Source organism: Microcaecilia unicolor, chromosome 5, assembly GCF_901765095.1.
Source record: "Microcaecilia unicolor chromosome 5, aMicUni1.1, whole genome shotgun sequence".
NCBI classification, from domain to species: domain Eukaryota; kingdom Metazoa; phylum Chordata; class Amphibia; order Gymnophiona; family Siphonopidae; genus Microcaecilia; species Microcaecilia unicolor.
The window spans coordinates 222,725,600-222,750,669 of NC_044035.1; the positions used below are offsets into that span (position 1 = coordinate 222,725,600).

General features: G+C 45.3%; 1 protein-coding gene across 1 annotated transcript in view; it reads right to left on the reverse strand.

The window, feature by feature from the left end:
* Positions 1–278: 278 nt before the first annotated feature.
* LOC115470553 (putative gastrointestinal growth factor xP4) overlaps positions 279–25,070 on the reverse strand; it is a 48,564-nt gene continuing 23,772 nt past the window's right edge. The window contains exons 4-6 of the mRNA XM_030203811.1: positions 13,783–13,932; positions 2,142–2,288; positions 279–624 (exon numbers count right to left, since the gene is read on the reverse strand). Coding sequence (XP_030059671.1) covers positions 605–624; positions 2,142–2,288; positions 13,783–13,932 — 317 coding nt within the window. The 3' untranslated portion in view covers positions 279–604. The remainder of the gene's footprint in view (positions 625–2,141; positions 2,289–13,782; positions 13,933–25,070) is intronic.

Genomic DNA, 25,070 nt, shown 5'->3' on the forward strand with positions numbered 1-25,070 from the left:
GCGGATAGATTGAGAAGGATGAGGATAGAATAGACCCCTTTAACCCTCCAAAATAAGCATCTGCATATAATATGTAAACTGCTTTAATTGGAGTAGATAAGTGGGAAGTGGTCCTTATCCTGCCCATACTCCAACAATGCTTGCAGCTGAAATGTACACTTGGACTTTGTTCCAATACAGTCAGTTTGAAACCTATTGCTCTCCACATAAAAGAATTAGGTGAAATAAATGTATTGGATCAGAAACCTCTTAGTCACAAAAGAACAAGGACTGGAGCAAAGGCTGGTTTAACTTTTTATTCTCCTTCGAATTAATATTGATGTAGTTGTGGATTGTGTTTCTGATTGATGCCTGGAGGTAAAGCATCGTAGAGCTCTTCAGGCATGCCAAGCTCCTTTCTTGAAGAATGAGCAGCAGGGGGAAAAAAGACCAAGAATAAGCAGGATTATAGCACAAGGGGTACACAGTATGATTCCTTATTTCTTGACTGAGATGTTCCTAGGAAACCATGAAGACTTGGCACATGCAGTTTCCACTCCTGGTTCTCCAAAGGTATTAGAATTAGCAGGAGAAATTTCTTATCAGAACACTGTCCACCAGACTTTTAGTTGTAGGAAGACGACACTAAAAGCAAAAATACATTAAAATGAAACTATTATAATAGTTGAACTTCTTGCAATCATAAAGGCTTGCTGTTTTGTTCCAATTCTAGTTTCCTAATCATATTCCCCTGAAAAAGTAGATAAGACTAGAAATTATCTAAGAATGATTGATCAAATGTATGACAACTAAAATTCAGTGCAAAAATGCACAGTTACACTTTGCAAAGGAAAGGGGGAACCTTCTATAAATCAAAAGATGCAGCAGTCTATAACACACATAACAAAAGCCAAGATAACAGCTAATAGAGCTACATTTCCTTACATTTATAAGGACAAGGAGGGTCCCTGTAGAGAATTATGGTAGAAGGGTCCTGTGGGAGGAAGGTTTGAAAGAAGAGAGGACAGGGCTTCCACTCAGCCTGACATAGCTACATGGACAAGATATCGCAAGCAGGGGAGCTGTTGCAGATGGAGGTGGACTTTCAAGAGCAGCAGAAAGAAAGGAATTAATAGAAGTGGAGACATCAGAGGCAATAGTTCCTGGAGAGTCAGAAGTACAAGAAACTTAAGATTTGCTTATGGGAGTATGTGTAATCCACTAAATGAGAAAGCCTTAAGGAAAAGCAAGTATGAAACAAGGTTGCCACTTGTAGAGCTGAATTCATTTGGGACTACCTGTTTGAAAGGAAAGGTTGTTTGAGCGCTGCCAAGAATTGGTACTGCAACCATAATATTGAAGCACTGGACTTCCATTTGGAGATTTAATAATTGTTACAAGCAGAAGGCTGGAGAGCCGGATAATCGTGAGAGTAATTTATCTGAACAACGGAGGAGAGATTTGCATCTTCTGAGGCTGCTGTTTCATGAGCACAGTGATTACCTAAATAGCCTATGTGGGTGGTAGGAGTTGGCTGTTAATGCTGCTGTAGGAGGAAGTCCAATATTAACAGAAAACTTCTGTTAATATGAGGGAGGATTAAAGATTATCCTGGCATTATTCAGCCTGCGGTAGTCAACGGTTTTAAAGCCACTGCCAGCCCTGGGCTGAATTATACCTGGATATTCAATGCCAGATCATGTCTGGGCACTGGTATTGAATATCAGGTCTTTGGCAGACCCAGATGTTATGTGGGTGCCAGCACCTCATATTCTAACTAAGCAAGTATGGGCTGCTTTTCCTTTGGTTCTGTTTGTCTGGTTAGGTATGCAAGCACCAGCACTGAATATTGGTCATGCCCACATAGCTTCTGGGTCTGCCCTGACTTGCCAAGGCAGTCAAAGCATATGTATCAAGAGGAAAGAATCCTGCAAGGCTAACCCAGTAAGATAAGCTTAGTCTGTGTTTGACTATGTGATACCCCATTATCCATGGAGTTCACTCCATTACCACTACCTCTGTTACCTATCACTGAATCATGAAGGGCTAACACAACTTGCAGTAACATTGGTATTTCCAACTTGATGCCAATGGTTCCTGTGCCCTAATCATTTTCTCTGTGAAAGGAAGACCTAAAGTTGGATTTGCATTATGTACATTACCTTCTTGTATTTCAGGATAGAAGCACCAGATGACCTCAGGGATGCTGGAATCAAAGCAGCACCCTTTATTTGTGCACTGCTGCTGACTGATGCCAGGATAGCCACAGTTAATTCTTGCCTTAGGTTGCAATCCACATTGGACCAACTCTGGTAAAAAGTAGGAAAAAGCGTGTCAGTGCATGATCCACATCTGTCTTGCCTTCTCTCTATTACTGTAGATGTAAAGAACTGGAGATCATTTCTATTTTTCCAAACACTGATAGAAGCATAGGGCTAGAAAGATTTCAAAAGGTCACCTAGTCAGTCTGTACCCCTGTCTTCAAGCAGGGGCGTAGCCAGACAACAGATTTTGGGCGGGCCTAGGCAAGAATTGGGTGGGCACAAGTGTTCTCCCCCCCCCCCAAAACAAAAAAAAATATCTCAGCTGGTGGGAAAACGCTTCTTTCCACCTTGGCAGCAGGAATGCACTGAAAACTGAGCATGCGCAGGTGCCGGTGTTATGGAAAGTAGCGTTTTCGTTACCATCAGGGGCAAATCTTCAGCTGGCAGAGCTTGAGATTCCCACCAGTTACCACCAAACATGTGCTACTGTTGGGTGGGCCTGAGCCATAAATGGGTGGGCCCCGGCCCACCCAAGCCCACCTGTGGCTACGCCACTGCCTTCAGGTAGGTTCCACTATAGCAGAACAACTCCAGACAAGTATTTGTCTTACCTACTCTTTCTCATGTCTAGCACAGCTTAGCTCCATGTAGTCAGCTCAATAAAACGTTTTTACTGTGAATCAGCAACAATGTACAAGGCATTACTTGTACATGCATGGGATATGCATAAAGGAATCCTGTGCAGTAGGAATGGATCCTCAGAAGCTTAGCCAAAATTGGGTGGCAGAGCAGGTGGGGGAAGAGAGGTTGGTGGTTGGGAGACAAGGATAGTGGAGGGCAGACTTATACGGTCTGTGCCAGAGCCGGTGATGGGAGGCGGGACTGGTGGTTGGGAGGCGGGAAATACTGCTGGGCAGACTTGTACGGTCTGTGCCCTGAAAAAGGCAGGTACAAATCAAGGTAAGGTATACTCATATGAGTTTATCTTGTTGGGCAGACTGGATGGACCATGCAGGTCTTTTTCTGCCGTCATCTACTATGTTACTATGTTACTATGTACATAGATATAGAGTGTGATGGTGCAGGTGAAATTAGATGACCATGCAATAAATTTTGCTTTCATCCATGGTCATCCAGATCTGTATATTTGATCATCTAGAAACCAGGGTGCTGAGATTCAACACAAGTTGCGCACAGGGACAGATTAACAGTATATTTGGCCCTAGGCAAACATACATTTGTGGCCCCTACCACAGAGTCCTATTTACTACTTTTATCACCCCCTGTCACATTCACTCTTTCCCTGCCCTAATTCATGGCCTTTGTCCCACACTTCACCTTTCCAGAAGTTGAGTTCAGAAACCTGCAGGATCTAAAATTAGGCGTTGCAGCAGCACTAGGCTGTGAGTGAGCAGGGTAACTGTGTAAGCACAGACTTTGAGTGGAGTGGCCTAATTGTTAGAGCAGTGTACTAAGAACCAGGGAAGCTGGGCAAGTCATTTTTCACCCTTCATTTCCTCTGGTTCAAACTAGTGATGCCAAGGGTGGACTGCCCGAAAGGTGAGATTTATGGGCAATGTGTCTGAGGAACACATTCACAAACTTTAATGGGATCAATTCTATAACTTGGTGCCCCAAGGCTGGATGGGAGGAGCCTATTCTATAAAGGAACCATAGCGCCTAAGTTCCAATACAGAATATTAGCATAACCTGATATCAATCCGTCCAATATTCAGTGCTATTTAATTTAATTTATTTATTTATTGCACTTGTATCCCACGTTTTCCCACCTATTTGCAGGCTCAATGTGGCTTACAAAGACCTGTTATGGCATCGCAATTCCAGGGTAAACAGATACAGTTGGTGTTCCAAAAGATCAAGGATAGCAAAGAGAACTCATCAAGCAGTTATATAAAGAAGAGTTTCAGGGAAGGTTGGAGTGGTGAAGTGTTATAATTACACTATGGATTCTCGGGGTAGGCTTTGTTGAAGAGGTATGTTTTCAGAGATTTGCGAAAGTTAGTTATTTCGTTAATTGTTTTCAAGCTAGTTGGTAGTGCATTCCACAGCTGCGTGCTCATGTAGGAAAAGCTGGTCGCATGTGTTAGTTTGTATTTTACTCCTTTGCAGCTGGGGAAGTGTAGATTAAGAAATGTGGGGGCAGATTTTTTAGCATTTCTGGGAGGGAGGTCTACAAGGTCTAGCATGTAGGATGGGGCATCTCCGTAGATAATTTTATGAACAGCTCCTGGCTGGTTAAATAACCTTAAGCCAGCTAAGTACTAATGTTTCAAATCGAGATAGCTGCCTATTCCAGCTGAATATTAGCACTTAGCAGCTAGCCCGGTCACTGGCTATATTGCACGACATAGCCAGTTAGCACCAATATTCCTCAGCAGATTGGCTACGTTTAGCAGCCAGATAGACCTGATGAATACTGGCTGCGTTCATAGCGCCCAAATAACCCATGCCGGTTGCCAGATAGGAGTTAGCCGAGCTGTCTCCTGCAGTTTGAATATCGGCCCCAGTGTACCTAACATGTCAGTGACCACTAGAGGGAAAAACAAGCTGTAAGATAGCCTGGGGAGGTGGGTGGGGGTGCTGTAGGTAGAGTGAGGCAAGAGGAGAAGATGCCGGATTGGGAGGGTGGGGATTTCAAAGAGAGGGGGAGATGGCACATCAAGGGTGGGTAAGGGAATGCTGAGAGAGAGAGGGGATATGCCAAATTGGGTACCTCTATATCCTATGAAGGATGCTGGTTCTGGATGGGGTGGCAAGGCAAATTTGGGGGGTGTCACTTGCTACCTTGTACAACCCCCATAGTGACACGCATGTGACTATGTAATCCCTCTCCTCAAGTAATTATATTTGCTTCCCAATAACTTCTGTATATATGTATAAACTGCTTTGGTCTTATCACAGAAAGGTGGTGTATCAAATCCATGACCCTTTACATATCAGACAGTTTAAACTCTGCATCCCCTCATTATTTGTTTTCTTTTCTCTCTCTCTACACTCTTCCTTGTGAACTCAGTTATCTGTCAAGTCACTCTTAGTTGTGCCCTTCTCTTCATTGCTAACACCTGTTTCCACTCTTTCAACCTTCCTGAGTTAGTTGACCTCCTGAGTTAGTGCATCATGCTCCCTAGTTATTTTCAAATCCAGATGAAAAACTTGCTTTTTGAGGTTGTTTGACCGCTTCTTTGTAATACATTCTCCTAGAATCTATTGTTTGTCATGTATTTTCATCTTGACTAAATTTTAAGTTCTATGGAGAAGGGACTTTATATATATATATTGTAAGGAATATGCCGAAAGGAAGATATGTAAGGAATATGCCGAAAGGAAGAGGGACCCCAGCTACCCACCGGAGAAAAGAGAGCCGGAGGGTAGGAGGGAAGACCCTAGGGATGCTCAGGTTTTGCCCAAAAGGGACATAAAGATGGGAAACTACAACTCCCAGAAGGGCCACAGGAGAGCTCCGGGGAGAGAAGTAGGGTGCAGAAACCAAAGAGCTCCAGAAGAGGGCCGCCAGGGAAAAGGAAAGCTGATTCTCCCACCTGGTGGAGGAGGTGGTGGAACCGGTGGCAGAAAGGAAAAGCAGCCTAGCAGAGTTAATGAAGAAAAGTGTATCAGCTGGAAAAGGGGTGGGGGGAGAGAAAATGGACTGGGGCCTACTGAAGGAGAGGGGGGGAGGGGGGGGAGATGAACCGGAGGCGATGGAGCAGAGGAGGCTGAGCTGGTCTTAGACGAACCCATGGAGCTCTTGGCTATGGCTCAGCCAGCACTGGAGTATAGGGGAGAGGCCTGGGTCAAGCGGGAGGAGGTCAGGAGAATAGAGACTGACCTAGAGGGTGGGACCCAAGGCTTTGAGCCCGCGCAAAGCCTAGCTCTATTGAACTGTGCTGAGAGAAGCCTGGCTGTACTTGGACTGTGTTTGAAACAGCCTAGCTCCATTGAACTGTGCTGAGAGAAGCCTGGCTGTAATTGGACTGTGTTAGAAACAGCCTGACTTTATTGAGCTGTGCTGAGAGAAGCCTGGCTGTACTTGGACTGGGTTTGAAACAGCCTAGCTCCATTGAACTGTGCTGAGAGAAGCCTGGCTGTAGTTGGACTGTGTTAGAAACAGCCTGACTTTATTGAACTGGGCTGAGAGAAGACTGGCTGTACTTGGACTGTGTTTGAAACAGCCTAGCTCCATTGAACTGTGCTGAGAGAAGCCTGGCTGTAATTGGACTGTGTTAGAAACAGCCTGACTTTATTGAGCTGTGCTGAGAGAAGCCTGGCTGTACTTGGACTGTGTTTGAAACAGCCTAGCTCCATTGAACTGTGCTGAGAGAAGCCTGGCTGTAGTTGGACTGTGTTAGAAACAGCCTGACTTTATTGAGCTGGGCTGAGAGAAGCCTGGCTGTACTTGGACTGTGTTTGAAACAGCCTAGCTCCATGGAACTGTGCTGAGAGAAGCCTGGCTGTAATTGGACTGTGTTAGAAACAGCCTGACTTTATTGAGCTGTGCTGAGAGAACCCTGGCTGTAATTGGCCTGTGTTAGAAACAGCCTGACTTTATTGAGCTGGGCTGAGAGAAGCCTGGCTGTACTTGGACTGTGTTTGAAACAGCCTAGCTCCATGGAACTGTGCTGAGAGAAGCCTGGCTGTAATTGGACTGTGTTAGAAACAGCCTGACTTTATTGAGCTGTGCTGAGAGAACCCTGGCTGTAATTGGACTGGGTTTAAAACAGCCGAGGAGCTGTTGAAGAAAAGGGGGTTGGGGTGCCAATCCCAAAAACAGGCCCAAGAAAGAAGAAGAAACACATAAAGAGGAAAACAGAGAGCTCGGTGCTGGTGGTGAGGAGGCTTCACGGACTTAGCCAGTAGGAGCCTTGTTTACAAGTGGTGGCAGTGGTGGGATCTTGCTGCAGGACCTGTCGCTAGAGGAGGCCGTGACCCGACTGGAACGAGAAGCCCCACGAGTAGGGCCAACGCTGAGAAAGGCGCAGACCCCTCTTGGGTTCCGGTAAGCGGGCCTACTGGGGGAGGGGGGGGGAGGTGTTTAGAGGGATCAGAGAAAGAGTCCAACTTAAGGTGAGGTAATCGCACTTGGAGTTGGTTCTCTGTTGTTTTGTCCCTCCCCCAGGTGCAGTGCCAGTGCCGTGATGGACCCAAGAGATCTTCGGGTGGATGACTCTCCAGTTCCAAAAACAGCAGGAGCTGACGGCCAAGATAGTCGAGGACTCTCTGATGGCGGCCCGGGATCAGCAGCAACCAGTACTCAACATGCTACAAGACTTTTTCCAGAGAGGCGCTAATGTTCCCCGTGAGGGGGAAACCGGAGCAAATGGACACGGGCCCGGAGGAAGCGTGCGTAGGGACATGTCTCCATGAATTCACTTAACTGGGGGAAGTTGTCCGAGCAGGATAATGTGGACGATTTTTTGACAGCATTTGAGAGGGTGGCTGGGGCGGCTGGGTGGCCACAAGAGCAGTGGGCCATGAGATTGGTGCCTTCTCTATCCGGGGAGGCTTTGGCAGCCTTTAGGGATTTGTCTCCGGAAGAGGCTGCCAACTATGGAAGGTTGAAAGAAGCTATCAAGGACAGATATGGACTCAGTACACAAGCTTACAGACGTAAGTTAGAGCCACCAAATGGGAAAAGGGGACCCCCCCTAAAGCGGTAGCAAATAAGCTAATGGATTTAGTGAAAAAAATGGTTGGAGCCCGAGCGACACAACCTGCACGAGGTACTGCAAGAATTAGTAGTGGAGCAATTCCTCCAGGGTCTGCCCGACGAAATTAGGGCCGAATTAATAAAGAGGGGATGTAAGACGGTAGAGGGGGTGACATCGGGGTTGGAATGTTACCTGGAAGCCCAGCAGTGGGGGGGACCAGAGCGGGAGGGAGGCAGGACTCGGGGCGTTAGAAAAAGGGGGGCCCGAAAGTTTCCCTAATTAAGCCGGAGACCCCCGCAGGGAGTAAAAAGACCGAGTTAGACGCCAGGCCCGAGTAGAAAGGCTATTCCTTTTGGGAGCAAGGGGTGTTTTAAGTGTGGTAAGGTAGGCCATTTCAAAAAGGATTGGCCAGTGGCGGGAGGGGTGGATCTCTCAGGTAGAAAAAAGGAGTTAGGCCCAGGTACCTAACTCAAGTTAAGGTGGAGGGAGTACCCATCACCGCCATGTTAGACTCTGGGGCCGACCAATCCATTGATCTCCTGGAGCTTCTGGCAACAGATAAGAAAGAGGAGGGCCCCGGGCAGGGAGACCTATGATGGAGGGGTGTCTATCCAATGTATTCATGGGGCCAGGAACCCATTATGCACTCCATCGGGTCAACTTACAGGGGCCCACCGGAGAGCTAGAGCTGGCCATGGCCGTTCTAACCCAGATTGCCGCATGAGATGATTTTAGGGAGGGATTGGCCACCATTTATAGAGTGTATGGGGAGAGAAAAGTGTTGGTCACTACCAGGGCCCAGGCTCACCGCGAGGGTAGACGAAGAGACAGAGGGAATAGGGGGGGGGTTTTCCTTTCAGGGGGAGGTATTGGGCGAACCGGGCCGGGAAAAAAAAAAGGAAAGCCGTGAAAAAAAAAGGAGCAGAAGGGTAGAAGGGAGGCTCTTCAGCGGGCACAGAGGGAGAGTTACCTGCCGGTGGCCCCGGAAGAATTGAGGGAGCAGTTTCCCCAATTTCATAGGGAGCAGGCCACGGACCCTACCTTAGAGTATGCCTGGGAAAGGGCGCGCCAGGGAGAAGGCCAGGTAGCTCCGGGGTTCCTGATAGAAGGGAACATCCTATATAGAAGGGTGCCAAATTGGGAGCACTCGGGCGGAGGGAAACAGCTGGTGGTACCCCGAGCTTTTCGTCCGCTGGTGGTAAGGCTGGCCCACGACCATCCTCTGAGCGGACATAAGGGCTCCCAGGCCACCCTGACCCAAATATTGGCGAGGTTTTATTGGCCGGGCATATATGGGGAGGTGGAAAAATACTGCAAGTCCTGCCCCAGATGTCAGAAGGTATCAGACAGATTCCCTCCTAAAGCCCCATTAAAGCCGTTGCCACGGGTAGAACAACCGGTGAGGAGAATAGCCATGGATATTGTGGGGCCAGTAACAAGGTCACAGAGAGGGTATCTCTATGTGTTAGTAGTTATGGACATGGCCACCAGGTATCCATGGGCCCTGCCCTTAAGGAACATTTCGGCCAAGGTTATTGCCTGGGAACTCATAAAAATTTTTTGTGAGGTAGGTTTTCCCCAAGAAGTTTTGACAGACCGGGGTTCCAACTTTATGTCCCATACCTTAAGACAAGTATGGGAGGCCTTTGGGATAAAACATGTACGTACGGCAGCTTACCATCCCCAAACCAATGGGATGGTGGAACGCTTTAACAGGACCTTAAAGGGGATGCTAAAAAAAGCCTTGGGGGAGGATAGGACCGGGTGGGACCAACTTTTACCCTTTGTGCTCTATGCATACCGGGAGAAGGTGCAAGACTCCTTAGGAGTTTCACCGTATGAGTTAATGTTTGGCAGAAGACCCAGGGGTATATTAGATATCGTACAGGAACACTGGGTACCTCCGGAAACCAGCGAGCAGTCCGTGGGTGAATATTTGCAGGATCTAAGGGGCAGATTGGGTAGGATGAAGGAGTATGCCCAGGACCGTCTAGAACAGAGCCAAGAACAACAAAAGGGATATTACGATGGGAGGGACTCGGGACAGGGAGTTTGCCTGCCGGGGATAGGGTCCTCATCTTAATCTCGGAAGATCCCCATAGGTTCGCCTCTAGATGGAAAGGACCCTGGGTGGTGAAGAGGAGACTCGGTCCCCTCACGTATGAGGTGGCGAATGAGAGGGGTCGGGTCCAGACGTTTCACGTTAATCTTATGAAACCTTGGGTAGCGAGGGTAGGGTTTCAAACGCGGGGGGACGAAAAGGAAGGAGAGGAGTTAGGGCCTCAAATAAGAGAGATTTTCAAACCCTGCGAGCCCGGAGTTAACCCCCGGTTACCCCAGGGGCAGCAAAAAGAGATAGGAAGGCTCTTAGAGCGCTTTAAAGATGTTTTGACAGCATGCCCGGGGAGTACCCACCTAGTAGAGCATGACATTGTAACTGAACGGGTAAGATAGTAAGGCAAAGGCCCTATAGACTCTCACCAATGAAAAGGAGGGAAGTCATTAAACAAGTGCAGGAAATGTTGGACTTTGGGGTAATTGAGGAATCCCATAGTCCCTGGTCCAGCCCGGTGGTGTTAGTACCAAAACCTGAAGGGGAGTGGAGATTTTGTATTGATTTCCGTCAGCTTAATACTATCTCTCAAGCTGATGCCTATCCTATGCCTTATATTGAAGAGTTGGTAGACAGGTTGGGGTCAGCCCAGTATCTTACCACTTTAGATTTAACAAAAGGGTACTGGCAGATTCCCCTTTCCCCTGGAGCCCAAGCAAAGACAGCTTTTAGTACCCCTATAGGCTTGTACCAATTCAAAAGGCTGCCCTTTGGCCTAAATTCGGTGGCGGCGAGCTGCCAACGATTGCTGGACCAAGTCCTCAGACCACATCAGACATATGCCGCGGCCTATATGGATGATGTGGTAGTACACAGTGAGGACTGGAACAATCATTTGAAACAGGTAGGGGCAGTGCTGCAATCGTTAGGGAGGCTGGACTTACCCTTAACCCGAAGAAATGTTACTTTGCCCAGTATAGGGTGAAGTATTTGGGGTATAATGTAGGCCGGGGGAGGTGCGACCCTTACTGAATAAAGTTTAAAAGCATCCAAGACTTTCCCCGACCCAATCGGAAAAAACAATTGCGTAGGTCCTGGGTATGGTGGGGTATTACAGGAGATTCATCCCGCACTTTTCCTGTAATGGCTACTCCCTTAACGGACATGTTGAGGAGTAAGAGCCCGGACCAGCTGAGGTGGGGGGAGGCGGAGTTGCGAGCGTTAGAGCAGATGCAGCAGGCCTGTGCCATGAACCGGTGTTGAAGGCCGTGGATTTCGAAAAACCCTTTATCCTACAAAATGGATGCGTCGGGGAGGGGCTAGGGGCAGTGCTGTCTCAGGAACATGAAGGGGCAGAACATCCCGTGCTGTATCTAAGCCATAAACTCCTACCTCATGAGAACCATTACTCCACCATAGAGAAGGAGTGTTTAGCTATTAGGTGGGCAATACAAGAGTGTACGGTCTATCTCGAAGGGAGGCAATTTAAGCTAGTAACGGACCATGCCCCACTGAAGTGGCTAAATTTAATGAAAAATAACAATGGAAGGCTAATGCGGTGGTATTTAGCACTACAACCCTTCCAATACACAGTGGAGCATCGGCCGGGGAGATGTTTGGGAAATGTGGATGCCCTATCCCGGGTAGGCGAGGATAAGGAAGAAAAGGGGGAAGAATTGGGGAGTAAAAGCTTAAGGGAGGGGGTATGTAAGGAATATGCCGAAAGGAAGATATGTAAGGAATATGCCGAAAGGAAGAGGGACCCCAGCTACCCACCGGAGAAAAGAGAGCCGGAGGGTAGGAGGGAAGACCCTAGGGATGCTCAGGTTTTGCCCAAAAGGGACATAAAGATGGGAAACTACAACTCCCAGAAGGCCACAGGAGAGCTCCAGGGGAGGAGAAGTAGGGTGCAGAACCAAGGAGCTCCAGAAGAGGGCCACCAGGGAAAAGGAAAAGCTGATTCTCCCACCTGGTGGAGGAGGTGGTGGAACCGGTGGCAGGAGAAGGAAAAGCAGCCTAGCAGAGTTAATGAAGAAAAGGTGTAATCAGCTGGAAAAGGGGTGGGAGGAGGAGAAATGGACTGGGCTACTGAGGAGAGGGGGGGGAGAATGAACCGGAGGCGATGGAGCAAGAGGAGGCTGAGCTGGTCTTAGACGAACCCATGGAGCTCTTGGCTATGGCTCAGCCAGCACTGGAGGTATAGGGGAGAGGCCTGGGTCAAAGCGGGAGGAGGTCAGGAGAATAGAGACTGACCTAGAGGGTGGGACCCAAGGCTTGAGCCCGCGCAAAGCCTAGCTCTATTGAACTGTGCTGAGAGAAGCCTGGCTGTACTTGGACGGTGTTGAAACAGCCTAGCTCCATTGAACTGTGCTGAGAGAAGCTGGCTGTAATTGGACTGTGTTAGAAACAGCCTGACTTTATTGAGCTGTGCTGAGAGAAGCCTGGCTGTACTTGGACTGGGTTTGAAACAGCCTAGCTCCATTGAACTGTGCTGAGAGAAGCCTGGCTGTAGTTGGACTGTGTTAGAAACAGCCTGACTTTATTGAACTGGGCTGAGAGAAGACTGGCTGTACTTGGACTGTGTTTGAAACAGCCTAGCTCCATTGAACTGTGCTGAGAGAAGCCTGGCTGTAATTGGACTGTGTTAGAAACAGCCTGACTTTATTGAGCTGTGCTGAGAGAAGCCTGGCTGTAATTGGCCTGTGTTAGAAACAGCCTGACTTTATTGAGCTGGGCTGAGAGAAGCCTGGCTGTACTTGGACTGTGTTTGAAACAGCCTAGCTCCATGGAACTGTGCTGAGAGAAGCCTGGCTGTAATTGGACTGTGTTAGAAACAGCCTGACTTTATTGAGCTGTGCTGAGAGAACCCTGGCTGTAATTGGACTGGGTTTAAAACAGCCGAGGAGCTGTTGAAGAAAAGGGGGTTGGGGTGCCAATCCCAAAAACAGGCCCAAGAAAGAAGAAGAAACACATAAAGAGGAAAACAGAGAGCTCGGTGCTGGTGGTGAGGAGGCTTCACGGACTTAGCCAGTAGGAGCCTTGTTTACAATATCTATATATATCTCTATATATATATATACACACACACAAACACACAACACTGTATGCTTAGTAGCATTTTAGAAGTGATATGGTATAAAAACTGCTCTTTTTTTAACATGTGATACACGTCTCCTGTGTTATGCTGTCTTTCTTTTATGCATGGATTTTCTCCTTCTTGTGTCTCTTTACTGACTTTACTGACTTCCTGTCAAATTCTTTTCCTTAGTGAGACTCCTGGTTCTCACCTACAGAAGCATTCATGGATTGATGCCTCCCTATCTTTCATTAATACTACTACTACTACTCAACATTTCTAAAGCGCTACCAGACTTACGCAGCGCTGTACAGTCAATCACTTTTATTAATTCATCACTGTTACTATACTCTACATTTTATGTGATCCCAGTATCCTGCTCTTCTTTGCATCCCCATACTAAATAGGCCTTCTCTAGATTCAAGGCTAGCTGCTTTCTAATACCTTTTCACTCAATGACATTCATTCCCTTCCATTTTTTCAGGCTAACATATCCAGAATTGTAAACCATTCCTTTCTCCCTGTATCTTTTTCTATATTCTCAGTTCTTATGAAGCATTCTTTTTACAAACTCATATTGTGCCTGGAAGATGCCATATAAAAACAGAGAATAAATCAATCCCATACATATATAACATTGAAAAGGTTGCTCGTGAAGACTGTTGTTCTCCACCAATACACTATAAGTTCATCTGTGTGTGAAAGTGCTTTCAAAATGACACATTCATCATGCTTTCACATTACCTGTTGTGATCTTAGGTTTGAAGCACCAGCGCACTTCTGGGATACTTGAATCAAAACAGCACCCACTGCTTTTGCATTGCTCTGGAGTGACACCCGGATGCCCACAATTGATTCTGGATTTGGGATCCACCACTGAACATTCCCTTGTAACTGTTGAAAATAAGGTATACATTTATAACACCGTTCAGTGTATTTGTGCTGGTAACACTGTCCAATTTGTAATAAACCACTTGTTGGGAGAACAATTTGGTGAACATAAGAATAGCCATACTGGGTCAGATCAATGGTCCATTTAGCCCAGTATCCTGCTTCCAGCAGTGGCCAATCCAGGTCACAAGTACCTGGCAGAAACCCAATTAGTAGCACCATTCCATGCTACTAATCCCAGAGCAAGCAGTGGGATTGCCTGATTACTTTTTGCTAGATTTTTAGGTACACATAACCAAAGTTGTCTGTCTGAATTTAACCTTTAGTGTTTTAAATCTGCTTTGACCAGCTAAATTGAAAATATGTCACAGGAAGAACTCCAAAACCATCCCTTCGTGTCATTGGCTATATTTGTGTGCACTAAGAATTTGGACATACACGTCCTGACATTCAAACGGACTTAAGTGGTCAATGGTTGGGTGCTGAACACAGAAGTCCTTTTTTCCCCTAAATATTGTCAGTATTTAAATGGATAGATGTTATCCATTCAAGATGTATAGACACTTATGTGTCTTTATAAAACTGCCTACAGAAGCTGCAAAATCATAGCTAACGTTGCTGCTTACATTATACTTGCTCAGAATCTGGTGTAAATGGGCATACACACATTCCCCTGGATTCTGTAAATGGTTCCCAAATTTAGGCATCCGATTTTAGGCACACTGCCAAGATTCACACACAACTAATCTGCTTAACGAGTGATTAACTATCATTAATTCACTGCTAACAGCCAATCATGGGAGCCAAGCAGGCGGGAGGAGACTAATGATAAACATCTATTCCTGTGGTGGAAGGGAAAGCTTCTTTCAGTCCTGAAGATATCCCTAAACTGAAGCTGGGCTGAGGAGCCAGCAACATGAGTTAGAAAATAAGGAAAAGGCCATTGGAGAAACTGTTCTTGTGAATTTAAAAGCTTTGGCTACCAAACACTTCACAAACAGTGGTGTCTCTAAATAGAAGTATTTGAGGTGGCAACAGTGATGCAAGAAAATTAAAAACGTCTAGGATAGGAGGCAATGTTCTATTGTGGATTAGGAATTGGCTGATGGATAGAAAACAGAGGGTAGGGTTAAATGGCCAATTCTCTCAGTGGAGGAGGCAGTGGCGTACCAAGGGCGGGGCGGTGGGGGCGGTCCGCCCCGTGTGTCAGTGGGTGGGGGGGTGCTCCGCTGGCGCTGCAGTCAGCCCTCGTCTCCTGCCACCTGCCTTTAAAGAAAAAGCTGTGAAGCGGCGTGGCAGGCAGCGCCTCGCGTATGCCCTGCTTGTAAACGAAGTAAATCTCCATTCTCCTCGTCATCGTCGGGCCTTCACTCACTGGGTCCCGCCCTCCTCTGAGGTAACTTCCTATTTCCGCGAGGGCAGGACCCAGTGAGTGAAGGCCCGACGACGAGGAGGAGAATGGAGATTTACTTGTTTACAAGCAGGGCAAACGAGAGGCACTGCCTGCCACGCCACTTCACAGCTTTTTCTTTAAAGGCAGGGTGGTGGCAGGAGACGAGGGCTGTCCTCTCTGGAAAAAACTGGTGATCAGGTTGGGGGCTCAGATGGGAGAAGGAGGGTTTCAGATGGGAGAAGGGGGGTGGAGAGGGGGGTTTCAGGTGGGAGAAGGGGGTGGGGAGGGGGCTTCTCAGATGGGAGTGGAGCTGAAACTGGGGGCTGAAAAGGGGGGGGCAGGTGGGAGATGTGGGCTGGGGCTAAAACTAGGGGCAGGTGGGATAAGGGGGGCTGGAACTGGGGGCTGAGAAAAGGGGCAGAGAGAGAGGGGACACATCTTGGATGGATGGATGGATGGATGGATGGATGGATGGATGGATGGATGGATGGATGGGGGGGAGAGGGATGGCAAATGGTGGATTGAAGGGGCAGAGAGAAAGGGCAGACAGTGGATGGAAGGGATAGAAAGGGCAGACAGTGAATGGAAGGAGGAGAGAGAGAGGGCAGACGGGCAGATGGTGGATGGAAGGGGCAGAGATAGAGGGCAGATGTGCATGGAAGGGGCAGGGAGAGAGGGCAGACATTGGATGGAGGGGACAGCAGAGAGGGCAGACACTGGATGGCAGAGAAAGAACGAAGACAGATGCTGGATGGAAGGAAGACAGTGAAAAGAAGATGAGGAAAGCAGTAGCCAGAGACAACAAACTGTAAATAAAATATATATATTTACTTTTTTTTTTTGCTTTAGGATAAAGTAGTATTGTAGCTGTGTTAATAAATATTTATAATAGAACATGTAAATAAGATAATCTTTTATTGGACTAATTTTTATAAATTTTGACTAACTTTCGGAGAGCAAAACCCCCTTCCTCATGTCAGGATAGCACACTGTAATAGCACTATAATGTATTGACCTGAGGAAGAAGGTTTTGGCCTCTGAAAGCTAAATGTATTAGTCCAATAAAATGGTATTATTTTATTTTCTATATTTGTTTTAGTTTTGTTTGTTAATTTGTAAAGTGGTGATTGGTATTTGTTAGTTTTTTTCAAATTTATATCTGCTGTCTTTATATTTTGCACAGTATTAGGGGACATTTTCTGTTTCTGTGGTGTTGCATTGTATGCAGAGTCTGGCATCTTGGGGGTTCAGTTTAATTTTTGTCTAAATAGAAAGTTTATGATTACTTGTTCTATAGTGGATTAGGGTGTGTCTGTGTTTGTGAAAAAGACATGACTTTCAGTGACTGTGCAGGATTGACGATCTGTACTATTCTGTCTGGTTTTGTTTTACAATAGGTGAATTGATGTTCTAGTGCTCACTGTAGTGTTTAAGATGCTTTCTTTTTCCTTGTGTGACTCGTGGAAATGACTGCTTATGGTATGGTAGAATTTCTGTATAGGTCCTGAGTGTTTTGTATTCTCGGTATGCCTAGTACTAGATTTTGGAGGGGGGTGTTAAAAAATGACCGGCCCCGGGTGTCAACTACCCTAGGTACGCCACTGGGAGGAGGGTGGAGTGCCGCAGGGATCTGTAGTGGAACTGTTGCTATTTAACATATTTATTAATGATCTAGAAATGGGAACAACAAGTGAGGTGATTAAATTTGCAGACAACACAAAACTTCTAAGTTGTTAAAATGGATGTGTGAGCTCCTAGTGGTGGAAGAAGGGATTGCACCTTTGCTTATTTTTACTGTTTTTGTCACGGCTGGGGTAGAGGTGTTTCTCTGTTTTGCTGTGTATTCAGGCTCAGATCACTAACATTCTTTGTATCTCCTTCCACAGACAATCCTTATGAGCTACTACTGGAATCTCAGCTATCGGATAAGTTTTGATTCGCTGTTTATCATGCCTCCCTTACTTTCTCACTAATTATATAGACATGATTCTTTCCTTAAATTGTATCTTCTCTTTTCAGGCAAAGAACTTCAGGAATACCCAGACAGAGCAGGATCCAACCCACCCAGGTAAGTTTAAGTTATCTAAGTGTGTTCTATTATCAGTTTTGTACCCAATTTTTTTGTCCCTCCCCACAAACAGAGTCTCTGGTTTATACTTGGCTTGCCAGCTCGATGCTCTCTTGTGTTGGCTAGCTCTCCTTCCTCTGGATCTCGTGTTGGTTTTCCTTTGTCTCCAGCTGTGATGTGCCACTACTCCCGCTGCACCTACTTCCTAACTTGAAGAACTATTCCTATATCTCAGTTAATTACAGCTTAGTCATATACTTGGCTTTAGCGGTGTTAAACTCTTTTCCCTGCTCTATAAAGTCCCTGTCTAGCTTAAGGAAAGGAAATGGTAATTGGGTTCCATAATTAACCCTTCCAATTCCCTTCCAAATTTGGTCATTCATACTTTCAAACTCACAGACTAGCTATTCTCCTCATACAATGGCTTCACCAATTACTAGTCAATTTATTAAAAACTCTGCAGGGATGCAGTAATTCCTCTGCTAAATAAAATAACTGTGATGTCCCTTTAATATGGCATAACCATCACCTTCAATGTTCTGGAACCAGGCTTTAAACAACAGCAGTGCACAGGAGCTGCCCCAACCCTCAACTTATAAGCTGGGGTAGAAAATGGACAGGCCCCCTCTGTAACGGAGTCTATGCGGGATGTAAAGAATAACTCACAAAGAAACTCCAGACCGCCCAAAACACAGCAGCCAGGCTGATATTTGGTAAAACACTATTCGAAAGTGCCAAACCCCTCCGTGAAAAGCTGCACTGGCTCCCAATCAAAGAACGTATCATCTTCAAAATCTGCACCATGGTCCACAAAATCATCTATGGCGTTGTCCCAGGATACATGACAGACCTTATAGACCTACCAACCAGAAACAGAACCGGATCATCATGAACATACCTAAATCCCCATTACCCAAATTGCAAAGGACTCAAATACAAAACAACCTATGCATCTAGCTTCTCCTATATAAGCGCACAAATATGGAACGCACTCCCAAAAGCTGTCAAAACAATCCATGACCACCTAAACTTCAGGAAATCACTAAAAACCAAATTGTTCAAAAAGGCTTATCCTACCAATCCAATGTAAATCCCCACACCCGGCAACACAGCAAAACCAATGATTGTACTGGACAATATACAACCTTCCCTCCCTTCGACCCTCATGGTGCCTGAAACACACCGACCTTATTTGACCACAATAGAACCTTGTATTTGTTCTGTACCGGACTTGGCGACTGCCTTTACGATACTATGTAAGCCACATTGAGCCTGCAAATAGGTGGGAAAATGTGGGGTACAAATGTAACAAATAAATAATGCTCCAACTCTGCTTCAACTATTTTAGCTAGTCTGCTTTTTCAAAAATATTTCTTCGCAAACACTCTGAGATTGAAGTACCTTCAGTATATCCCCTATCTAAGTTCTGGCCGCACATCTCATGCACTTACCAGTGTGGAACAGCTAAACTAAATCTCATTCTCACTCTAGCTCATGCCTTGGTATCTTCTGTCAACCTCTGATACCAATATCATCAAGTTTAAAGATATGTTTAGACCTGATAGAAGACTTCAAAGTGTACACATCCAGTCAGTAAGTTGCTTCCCTCCCAACTGTCCACACACAGCTACTAACAGAATGTTTACCCTGTGGATGCTAGGCCAACGCAGGGAGACTCAACCAGCTTATGTGACATCCACAACATTCCGCAGTCTCTGTACTACATTTACTTTCACATTTTATTTTAAAAAAACAACAACAACAACAACTTCCATGGTGATCCCACAGTTACTTTTTGTTTAAACAAATTATTTTTAACACCCTTTTACGTATGAAGATTGAGAAAAATAGCAGGAAGACCTTAGGAAGTTGGAAGACTGGGCATCCAAAAGGCAGATGAGATTTAATGTGGACAAGTGCAAAGTGATGCACATTGGGAAGAATTATTCAAATCATAGTTACCTGGTGCTAGGTTTCACCCTAGGAGTCAGTACCCAAGAAAAAGATCTAGATGCCATCTTGGACAATACAATGAAATCTTTTACCCAGTGTGAGGTGGCAGCCAAAAAAGCAAATGCTAGGATTTTTTAGAAAAGGTATAGAAAATACGACAAAGAACATTATAATGTCTCTCTGTCGCTCCATAGTGTGACCACACCTTGAGTATTGTGTGCAATTCTGGTCACTGTATCTTAAAACAGATATAGCAGAATTAGAAATGGTTCAAAGAAGGGCTACCAATATGATTAAAGGGATGGAACTCCTCTGATATAAAGAAAGGCTTAAGAGGTTAGGACTCTTCAGCTTGGAAAAGAAACAGCTGAGGGGGAGGGGATATGATAGAAGTCTACAAAATCGGTGGAAGGATGTTGAGAGAAAAAGAAGAGATGATGGATGGAAAGATGGGGAGAGAGGGCAGCACTATATGGAGGAAGGACAGAGAGAAAGAGGGAGACAATGGATGAAAGGATTGGGAGAGAAGGTATATTGTGGATGGAAGGATGTGGAGTGAAAGAGGGAAGATGCTAGATGGAAAGGGGGGAGAGGATAGAGTTAGTGAAAGACTGGAGAAGAGGAAGGGGCATAGAGGAGAACTAAGGTGAGGGAAACATGAAAAGCTGTAGGTGAATGAAGTACAAAGAGGAAAATTAAAGACTGAATAGTAAGAATTAATTAAATCTGGACAGAGAGGCAGAAAAATAAATTGAAGAAAACTAAAGAAAAAAGACGAGAGACAAAAATGACAAATGGACAGGAAACTCTGACAAGAGAGTTAAGAGGCGGCAAAAGGAAAGCAGAAACCAGAGACTGGGACCAACAGAATTAGAAAAAGAAAATTGCCAGACAATAAAGTTTGAAAAAAGAATTTTATTTTTAATTTAGGACAAAGTAATGGGGTTAATAAATACAAATAAAACACAAAATGGAAAATAAGGTAATACCTTTATATTGGACTAATTTTAATACATTTTTGACTAGGTTTCAGAGAACAACTCTTCCTTTTCAGGTCAGGAGAAGATACCATAACAGCTGTATACTGTTCTATTTTGTTAGGCTAGTCCAATAAAAAGTATCATATTCTTTTCCATTTTCAAGTTCCTGAGCTGAGCATTTGTGGGAGTGCCAGCACTGGTGGCTGAAGCATACTGCTGACTTCTGCAGTACTCAAACAGCTCAATGGGGGGCTTGGGAAGTGGACCTCTTTGGCTGGTGGGGCTTGGGAATCTCTGCTTTAATTGTTGTGGGAGCTTAAGTCCAAAGTGGGGGGACTGAGGCCCCATCGCTATGCTCCAGGGGGGAATAGATGGTGGATAGGGGTATAATAAAGTGCATTGAAACACTTCCTCTTATCCATCCATGCTGTCACTGGTATTTTCTGGAATGGCTGTGAGATTAAGGTTTGTTAGGGTGAAGTCAGGTAGAATGGGTTGGGCCACGGCAGAGTGGGGTGGGACTGAGGGCATATACTAAAATTTCCCTCTCAAAAATTGGGCCCCCAGCAGCTCTGGTATCACAGATAGTAGGCAAGGAAAAAGAGTCTAGGAGAAGTGGACAGAGTAAGGGTAGGGGGTCAGATAGGGAAGGAGGAGAGGAGCTTTTATTGGTTCAGAGAGAAGAGGAAGTAGCAGAGAAATAGGTCAAAGAACCTGCAGTGGATCCTTACAAATGATTCCAAGCATCTGAACTGCACTTTAGGTCAGGACTACCCATTCAAGACAATGACACATCCACCAAGGAGCCCAAAGTGGGCCCTGCAAGTGCACCCCAAGAACCCATCACTTCCCAAGAGCCCACACAGTTGGAAAAACAGACTCCAGATATACTCTAACAGCAGCAGTAGAACAGGAAAGTGATACACACATATCAGTCAAAGAGAAGAGAAATGTCACTTATTCATCTTAAGTTGACAGAATACCACCAGGCCAACTGACAGCTAAGAGAAGAGATAATATTGGAGAAATTGTTCAGCAAGCTGCAAATGATGTCACTAGTGTCCAGAGAGAAATTTCATTTTGAATTACTTTTTTTCAATCAAAACCTTAATAGAGCCATTTCCTTGATGTAGTCATAGGAAAAAACCACACCACTTTTCTCAACTTCCAATGACAATAATAACCAGAGAGAAGAACACTTGAGAATGCAAAGTGGATTGCAGCAAGGTAGTATAGATTAGGCCACAGAATTTGCATCTGTTTGAGCTACCTAAAGAAAGTTGACTGTGCCAGATCCCAGATGAAGAACCTGTCTGAAGGCCATGGCATGTGCTAAGTTCTGTGTTAAAATACTATCTAAGGGCCCCAGCATGGGCCATGTCCCAGGTGAAGATTCTTTCTGAAGGTCCCATTCTTTGTCAACTCTCACGAGAGCATCTTGTCTGAAGGCACCATTCTGTGCCAAGTTTCAGGTGAAGATCCAGTCTGAAAGCAGTGGTCTGTGCTAAATCTTATTAAAGATCTAGTTAGAAGTCCCCTTCCATTGGTTGCTTCAGTGGGGCATAATGCTAAAAGAATACTGGTAAAGACAAGGGCAACAAAAACTGCATTCTCCTCTTGGGAACCATGAAAACCCTGAGAGTGGTCAAAGCAATGCAAAAGTTGATCAGTGATCAGAAGAGTTTGATTTTAGCAAGGGTCAAGAACTGCAAGGAACAGATGTTCCTTTAGAGCTGGACTCAGTGGCAAACTGTTTGGAAGTGCTGTTATCTATGGAGATCAGTACTGATTTAGATGTTTCTCAATGTTATTTAACAGAGTGGATGACCAAATCCATTTTCTTAAAAGAATTGGTTGAAGGGGAGGAGATGGATGGTGTCCTTGAAAGAGGAGCACAGCGTTAATTAGCTTAGTTTAGCTTAGTCTATTGTTCCTTATGATTATTAACTTAAAATTCCAATAATAAATCCCAAAGTGAAATACAAACTAAGGAATTAATTTTATGCACAGGTAGCCTCTGTGAGAGATCAGGCAAGGTGATAACCTTGAAAAGAATTTCTGGGCACTGTTGAATGTGATCTGGATGCACTGCTGGTCCAAAAATGAAGGAAAAAAAGCGGCACTGAATAGCATAGTTATTTTGAGGGGGGAAAGAGGGCAGAAGTGACAACAGGGAACAGATAGTAAGGGGGAAGAAGCAGCACAGAAGGGAAAGAACTTGGGAAAAGGCCATGAAGAGGAGAAGAGCAGGAAGAAGCCATGAGGTGAAGGTAAGAGGCAGAAAGTAAGGGTAAGGCCAGAGGAGTGAGAAGACACGAACTCAGAAAGGAGCCATTGGAAAAGCAGGTTGAGGGGACAGCAAGAAGGGGCTGGGAAGACTGCAGGAGGTAGGAAGTGCTGAAGGGAAATATTCAGGAAGGGACAATAAGCTGGACAAGGAAGGAAGGCACCCAAAAAGGGGGCTATCAGAGGACATTAAAAAGTGGCCACAAGGAGACAGCAGAAGGGAGAAGGCCAAGGAGGGGGCTGCAGTGGAAGAAAGAGAAGGAGAGAATGCACTAAGGCAGGGGTTAAAGGTGGGTGGATACAAAGGAGGAGAAGAGGCACTCAGGAAAGTGCCATGAGGAAACAGCAGGCAGCAAAACATCAGAGAAGGAAACAACAAAGGAGATAGCAGTTGAAAAGTAAATTGGGAAGGGACCAAGAGGACAGGAGAGAGGGCTACAGAGAGGGCAGGAGGAAAGACACTTTGAACAAAAGCAGGGGAAGCAAGGCAGGAGGGAAGGCGTGGTGGGGAGAAATGATTAACCAAGATTCATGAAGGGGGAAAGATGAGTGTGGATGTTGTGTGTCTGTGTAGCAAGTAAAATGTTAGTAATATTGTTGGATTGTCGGTTTAATCATGAATTGATAATGAATGTCACTGTTGGGCAGACTGGATGGACCATGCAGGTCTTTATTTGCTGTCATCTACTAGGTTGCTATAGAATAAATACAAAAAAGGTAGCCTAAAGTTAGGTGCCAAACATTTGGTTGCTAAGCATCAATTCTATAATGGCAGTCTGTGGATATCAACCTTTCACCCCCTAGCATATACAGATCCTTTGGATTTCTACTCCCCAAGTGCATCACTCTGCACTTCTTTGCATTAAATTTTAAGGCGCATGTCCCGGTGTCTTCTTGACGGGTGGTGGGAGCTGAGAAGTCTCATCGCAGATAATGTTCCCCTGAGGACGCTACTATAGCGAAACATGCCAGCATGTTGGGAACCAACAATAAATAACATCTTGGAAGCTGGATTTTAATCCCAACTTTAGGGAGTAGCGCAAACTACTGACATAATTTTAGTCACGAGCACAGATGGGGATCCTCACAGAACGCCTGATACAGCAGTGACCCCTGCACTCTGGAACAAGCTAAGTACAACCTGAATCCAAGTTCATTTTTTGTCACCTACAAAAGGAGAAGTCTCTGTATAGTATGGTGAAGTGGTAGGGAGGAAGGAGTGCAGTGCTGTGTTAAGGGTGTCAGCAGTAGTAAACTGCATGTGAGTCCTGTGAACACGACCCCTCCTACTGAGCACTGTTAGCAATTAAAAAAGAAAACAAATATTTGACACTTGCACCGTTTAAGCATTGTATGAACACTGGTTTCTTTGTATAACTTTTAGGATTAAATTTTAAGTGCCAAACATTACACCATTCTTCTAATTTTTGTAGATCACTTCTCATGTTGTCCACTCTATCCAGGGTGTCCATGCTTTGGCAATCTTTGTGTCATCCACAAAAAGGCAAACTTTTCCTTCTAACCCTTCACAATGTCACTCACAAATATATTGAATAGAATTGGCACCAGTACTGATCCTTGAGGCACTCCACTGTTCACCTTTCTTTCTTCAGAGTGAATTCCATTTACCACCTCCCTCTGTCATCTGTCAGTCAACCAGTTTCTAATGCAGTTCACCCCTCTGGGTCCTAACTTGAGCCCACTGAGTCTATTCATGAACCTCCTATAAGGAACTGTGTCAAAGGCTGTGCTGAAATCCAATTAGACAACATCTAGTACATGCCCTTGATCCATTTCTCTGGTCACCCGGTCAAATAAATTTGTCAGATTCATTTGGCATGATTTTCCTTTGGGAAAACCAATTGTGTATCAGATCTTGTAACCCACTGGATTCCTGGAAGTTCACTATCCAAGTTTCCAAATGTATTAGGTTTAATATAAAATATAACAGTAGGAAAGGAACGCCATAAAAACAATAGGATAGAAAAAGATAAAGTGTCCTGTAAAATTGTGCCTACTGTAGAGCCAAGCATGTGTCAGACCCAGAAGAGCCTCCATTACTTTTCCAACCACGAAAGAGTTCTCTGTTGCCACTTTTGTAGAGGGACCGCATCTGTTCTTCTCAAATCCCCTAGAACCTCTCCTGTCTCCAAGGATTTGTTAAACAAATATTTTAAGAGGACCCACCAGAACTTCTCTGAGCTTCTTCAGTTTCCTGGAATGGATCCCATCAAGTCCCATGGCTTTGTCCACTTTCAGCTTTCCAGGTTCCTTCCAAGAACAGTTTGATATCTACTCCATACCCATATATACTTTTGTCAGCTGACTACAGTCCTCTTACACTCAACCCAGCCCAATCAGACATCCATCCTTCCACCCTCACCTGTTGTAAGCATCTGATCAGATATGAAGTGAATCAACATGCCACTGCTGAATCAATGCTCAAATCCTGAAGATGCTT